Raw genomic sequence first — 6,844 nt, forward strand, 5'->3', positions numbered from 1 at the left:
AACATTATCGTCACGCCTTTTATCACCGGAGGGGTAGGCACATTACGGCACGCAATGCCACTGTACAATGTGTGTTATAAGTTCCATATGCCATATACCGGGCACATATAGGTACTATTTTATAAGCTACAACCGAAGATAGCGATAATGCAAATGCACAAAAATCTAGTCTGTGGGTAACATGTTCGTAATATTATTATGAACACACCCTCTTTAGTCATTAAAGCGAAAACAAGACTAGTTGCTACCTTTATGCTTGCTTAAAATTTAAATAATTGATTTTATATTACAGTATTGCTGAATCAATATTACATATACCATCCTAACTACCCATTTTCAATTTAAAGACAATTTACAAACAACCTAATAACACAAGAAGATAAACATCACAAAATCGTCTTAGAAATCTTAGACCTAATTAACATTTTCCTTGTCAAACGTGGTTTTTATATAAAACACGTACCTAATTAGAATAAATTCTAATAAACATTAAAATAACCTCGAGACAAAATGATTTCTATGGCCGTCGGCGTACGCGCACTCGCCTTGGTTACTCATGTACAGAAAACAGCAAGTCAACCTACTCCTTTATGACAAATTTCTTTATTACATTTCCAACTTTATCGTTTTGGTATAAAAGTGAAAATTCTATGAAGCATGTTGTATAGCTGGACCTGCTGTCTGTACAGCTGTTCACTAACCTATTAGTCGCATACATTGTATATAGACTTATTTGTTTATTGACAGTGACAACGACCAGACGTGTGTCACGCTGACAATGTTTTCAAAATCAATATTATTAGTTTTTATAACGTTTATAATTTACGAAACAAAATGTGAATTGAAGATTTTTGATAGCAAATCTTGTGAACTTGGACCTTTAGTTAAGGAGATTGAATCTTATGACGGTGTTGTAAAGAAGATATTGAATTACACAGTTTCTGGACCGTTCAAAGGGAAGACTTACGATGAGTGAGTATTGTACTCAAATTAGATTGGTTATGTGACTGGATTGGTATTTTGTGGGTTTTCTATTCGGTATTGATGTTACGTTCGTGATTTGTTTTGTTAGTAGTGTATTGTTTACGATAGTAGCCAACGCTATGAGTTGCTATGTGATTAGATTTTTAAATATCATTGACCATCAAAGAATGTATGATAGAAATGGTAATTACTTTGAGTTTCTATCATACGATATGGTAAAGAGAATGATACTTATGTCTATTGTCTAAGTTTTTATGTTGTTTGTGTGGGTGAATCGGTGATTGTCTCCATAGTTTTTGAAAGTAATATTAATATTCAATTCAATTCATAATAAATCTTCCAACAAGTTTAACTCGTATTGAGAACTCGTAGTGAGATCTTCTGGATTAGTAATTATTATTATAGTAGGAGTTATGTTTACAAGGTCATGGTAAAGTATCTATAGCATCTTATGAGATAGGCTAGTATTAAATACTAATGATTACCTATTACAAATACGAAAAGTAAAGTTTATTTGTACCTTCTTTTGCTCCTAGCTTCACTGACGGACAGACTGACAGACTATTATTTATTTATTTGTTGACATTTCAAAAGTACCTACTTATGGTTTAATTGGAATAAATGATTTGACTTTGACTATACTCTTTATCTAATCAACCTTTCTTATAATGTTGTTTTTGCATATGTGTATGTTATACATATGTGTGTAATAGAAAGAAGCACATTGATTAATTCACGCGGGCCAAGCTGCGGGTATCTACTAGTATTTTAATTGTAAACATTATTTGACTAGATTTACTATGTAGGGTGAAATGAGCATGGTTAACGCAATAGTACGCGACCTGTTACTACGCAAATATGTAGTTGGTTTGATTCTTGCAATGTTTTATTATATTGATATTATTTTGGTCATCACTATTTATTTACTTTTTTTCGATAAATTAAAACAATAACATGAACCGAAGTCATGTAACGATCGTACATAGAATTATTTATAAATAATTTATTTCTTATTTTTATTTTTTGATTTTTGCAAAGTAAAAATATATCTATGTCCTTTCTAAGGTTCTAAACTATATCTGTACCAAATTTCAACCAAATCCGTCAAATAGTTGCGGAGATTAATGGTATAAGCATAGAATGTTCGACGTGATTCTTTAATTTGACATAACTTTTTTATTTATGAACCGATTGACATGAAACAAACACTAAATGTAAATTTAAGCATCCCACAATATATTCGTGAAAACCGCATCCAACTCGGATCAGCCGTTTCTGAGATTAGCGCGCACAGACGAACAGACAAACAGACAAACAGACAAACAGACAAACAGACAAAAAAAAAGTTAATTACATTTTTGGGTTCGACATCGACATAACAATAACCCCTGCTATTTTTTTTATTTTTATTTTCAATGTACAGACAGCACTTTTCTACGATTTTATTATATGTATAGATTATTATAGTAGGAGTTACGTTTACAAGGCCATGGTATAGTATGTATAGCATCTTATGAGATGGGCTAGTATTAAATACCGACGAGTAACTATTATAAATACAAAGAGTACAGTTTATTTGTAGCTCCTAGCTTCACTGACGGACAGACTGACGGACTATTATTTATTTATTTGTTGACATTTCAAAAGTACCTAAGTATAAGTATGTTGTACATATGTGTGTAAAAGAAAGAAGCACATTACACATACAAGATTAATTCACGCGGGCCAAGCTGCGGGAATCTACTAGTATTTTAATTGTATCAATTGTGTTACAAAATATTTATCACACTAAACATTTTGACTAGGTTTACTATGTAGGGTAAAATGAGCAACGTGGTTAACGCAATGGTAGGCGACCTGTTACTATGCAAATAGTGGGTTCGATTCTTGCATGTAATAGAAGATAATTATGGTCTCACATTTGTGTTTGTAAATACATCCACGTAAACATAGTAGTGTACCTAAGTTGTTTTATAAAATGAGGAAGTCGGCAAAGTAATATGTAGTACGAGTACTACTTTCTATCAAGCTTACTACTTATCGTTACGTAATTAGGTTTACCTCATGGTACTTGTAAAAAGTTGCTCGCTAACCTGTATTTCTGTACGGGAAAAAATGAACGAATTAGTTGAATTATAGGGAAGAAGTAAAAAGGAATGCAAGGTTTGGTGACATTTTCTGCATAGCACAACAGCTAGTAAGTTGCCTCTTCTAGCATACATAAGGTTTGAGTGTTAATCACCACGCTTACTCAATGCGGGTTGGCGATTTCAAACTTATAATTAGAAATTATAAGCCCAGGTTTCCTCACGATGTTTTCTTTCACTGTCAGTGATGTCTAAGTAATCTTAGAAAGTACATATAACTTGGAAAAAGTCACATTGGTACTTGCCGTTGGTAGGTTTCGAACCCGCACCCTCATGCATGAGAAGCGGGTGTCATACACCTCTAGGCCACCACAACATACTAACAACATAAATATACTATTTTATTTTGTCTACATTAATTTATATGTTTTTAAAATTGACTTTACACAAAGGCACATATTTTTTTTTATTACAGAACATTAGGTTAATTGTTTACATTGTGTTTTGTGATTTATTGCATGCTTTATTACACTTTATTAGAGACGGCACATACAATTTAAATAGCTAATAAATACAATTGTTTATCCTATAATTTGTTATAATAGCAGCTAGACCATTCATATCTATATTTAAAATTAATTACTATTGCATTGGTTTACATACTATCTTGAATTACTCTTTCATGAAATTACTTCTCCTGCATTGGGTGAGGTGAAAAGGAGTGTCAGACTCTTAATGACTAAAAGTCATCCCGTTTCTATTCCTGCTCTTCGAGCCGGAGCCATGATAACCCGCTACGGGTCGGGATTTTAAATTACTCTTAATTGTTTATTTCTAATGTTTAGTAAGCACTGACTGGAACTGCGCGGTTTCTATTGATCGTAGCGTGATCTCAGCTTTATAATATTAGGTAGTATGGATTCATCATCATTATCATCAGCCGAGAGACGTCCACTACTGAACAAAGGCTTCCCCCTTAGTCCTCCACGTAGAACGACAAACCGCCACCTGCATCCACTGGCTGCCCGCGATAGATTAAAGTATAAAAAAACTTAGTGAACATGACAATATATACTAATATTATACAGCATAAAATTATCAACAAAATAAAAACAACAACTCACAGTTACTTCAAAACATTTACATCTGATATCTGTCCACTTAAACCTGTAATCCAAAATGTCGGAATAAAGTGGTGTGCGTACAATTGAAATTTCACACACAATTTGATAAGGTATCAGTGAAATCCATACGAAATACTCTTAACTCTCTCGAGTATTAAATGTCTATCAAAGTTTCAAGTAATCGTGTGGACCAGGGCTGGTGAAACTTTGGTACATACACAAATATCCTTCTCTAGAAAAGAAGAGTTTGCCAAAAAATCAAAACTTGGCAAGGGAGGTTGGAGATCGCAGTTTAAACTGATTAGTTTTATCAGAGAGCGTCGCTGTCCATCTCCTTTAAATATGGACCTAGTCCCTTAGTTGGCTCCAACAACACTCACAGAACGACTTGGGGTGGTGATGAATGTACTCCAGTCTGCCACCCAGTACACAGTGACCTTGTAGGTAGTGTAAAATTATGTAACGACACATTAATGACGTCAATAGTATTTCTATATAAAATAACACATTGATACGTAAATGTCGCCAGCCCTGGTAAAGACGTTTTCGACATTCGGCCATCAATACAGATAAGATAGGCGCAGTACAAAAGAGCTCTCAATTTATCAATACATCTCAATGTCTTATAGACGTTCGAAGAAAAATGAATTTCGATAGTATTGTCTTCATCGTAACCCTTTTTGTTATCCTTCCGAGTGAAGCCAAGGTTCTGAAAAAAACATCAAATACATGCGAAGATATTCTAGGGGATGATCTGATTAAAGAGATATGGTCTTACGAAAATGTTAAGGATGATATACTAAACTATGTTTTGAAGGGTGATTTTAAAGGCAAAACTTACGATGAGTGAGTGTTTGGGAATAAAACTAGTGAAAGTTTATTTTGTGATGTGAAATATGAAATATAAACGGTGTTTTTGTATTACAGATTGGCGAAATTTGTGGATAAATTTGGAGCACGACCTTCGGGAACAGAGGTTCTGGAGAAATCTATCGATTACATGATCGAATTGACAAAGAAAGAAGGCATAAATGATATCATCACCGAAGAAGTTAAGGTCAGTTTTAATGAAATGTTTTTTTATTACCTAATAAATAGAAATTATTTCTTTGCATTTCTAGCACTATTATAAAAGTCACATTAATTCTTATACCATAATGTAAAACTTATAATTTAAATTTGTTTTAGGTACCTCTTTGGGAAAGAGGTGAAGAGAAAATAACTATGCTTGAACCAAGAGAGAAGGACATTGCACTATTAGGTCTCGGTAAAAGTGCCACTACACCAGCAGAAGGGCTTACGGGTGAAGTTGTCGTAATTCGTGATTTTGAGGAATTAGAAAGTACTTCTGAAGACAAAATCAAAGGTAAAATTGTTCTGTATGTTCCTGTTTTTACGAGATATGGAGAAACTGTAGTATACAGGTCTCAAGGAGCATCTAAGGCATCAGCAAAAGGAGCTATTGCAAGTTTGGTGAGGTCGATCACTCCCTATTCATTGTATACCCCTCACACTGGTTCTCAAAATTACGCAGATGATGTGGTTCCCATACCAACAGCAGCAATCACTTTGGAAGACGCCGATTTAATTACAAGAATGTATGACAAAGGTGAAAAAGTAGTTCTAAATATAAAAATGAGTTCAAAATTAGACGAAAATAAGATTTCAAGAAATACACTAATTGATTTGAAGGGATCAGAACACCCTGAAAAGTTGGTGATTGTATCAGGACATATTGATAGTTGGGATGTAGGTCAAGGAGCTATGGATGACGGTGGTGGTATGTTCGTCAGTTGGGCTGCACCTGTGATTTTAAAGAGACTGAACTTGACACCAAAACGAACAGTCAGAGCTATTTTTTGGACAGCGGAAGAACTAGGTTTGATAGGCGCCCATGCTTATAAGGAAGCCCATATAAATGAAACTGACAACATCAATTTCATAATGGAATCTGATGAAGGAACATTTGCTCCTCTTGGTTTGGCTGTAAGTGGTCCTCAAAAAACTCGATGCATCGTTGCCGAAATTTTGAAATTATTCCAATCAATAAACGCTTCAACCCTTGTAGAAGAGGACAGTCCTGGCTCTGATATCGCAATATTTACTGGTAATGGCATACCGGGAGCTAGTCTTCATAACGACAATGGAAAATACTTTTGGTACCATCACACTGAAGCTGACACTATGAACGTTGAAAACCCAGAAGAACTTGATCTTGGAGCGGCTTTTTGGACAGCAGTAGCTTACATAATCGCGGACCTTTCTATTGATATTCCTCGATAAATCATTTGGAAATTTGTTAAAGGTCTATAAATGTTATTTTGATTTGCATGTTTTAAATACAAATTGTTAAGTACACAGAGCATATTTCTTTTTAAACACAATCCTTATCTAAACCAACAAATAGGCAATTTCACTTAGGGTTTCATGAAATATATTTTCCTTTCAATACTAAGATATCGTACTCGAATAAAAGAACTGGAGGCAAAAAAATCTAAGAATCCTCCAATCAATTTATATTTTGGCAATGTTCCACTCAATTTTTCTAGAAGTGTCCTTAAATCAATGAGCGTGAATCCTTTATCTTTGGTTCATTTTCTTTTAGGATCCAGATCTTGGGAACGGTTCGGATACGGCGTATTATAAAGA

At 34.2% G+C, this 6,844-nt stretch overlaps 1 protein-coding gene across 2 annotated transcripts; it reads left to right on the top strand.

The window, feature by feature from the left end:
• Positions 1-724: 724 nt before the first annotated feature.
• On the top strand, positions 725-6,553 carry LOC118263679 (carboxypeptidase Q). Of its 2 annotated transcripts, none has more exons than XM_035575797.2 (3): positions 725-972; positions 5,123-5,252; positions 5,384-6,553. In XM_035575797.2, exons 1-3 carry the CDS (start codon positions 779-781, stop codon positions 6,476-6,478), a joined length of 1,419 nt encoding a protein of 472 aa, XP_035431690.2. In that variant the 5' UTR covers positions 725-778; the 3' UTR covers positions 6,479-6,553. The 2 variants fall into 2 exon arrangements, with proteins under 2 accessions (XP_035431690.2, XP_035431688.2); XM_035575795.2 differs by lacking the exon at positions 725-972 and adding an exon at positions 4,799-5,041.
• Positions 6,554-6,844: the final 291 nt, after the last annotated feature.

Source organism: Spodoptera frugiperda, chromosome 27 (assembly GCF_023101765.2).
Source record: "Spodoptera frugiperda isolate SF20-4 chromosome 27, AGI-APGP_CSIRO_Sfru_2.0, whole genome shotgun sequence".
Taxonomy (NCBI): domain Eukaryota; kingdom Metazoa; phylum Arthropoda; class Insecta; order Lepidoptera; family Noctuidae; genus Spodoptera; species Spodoptera frugiperda.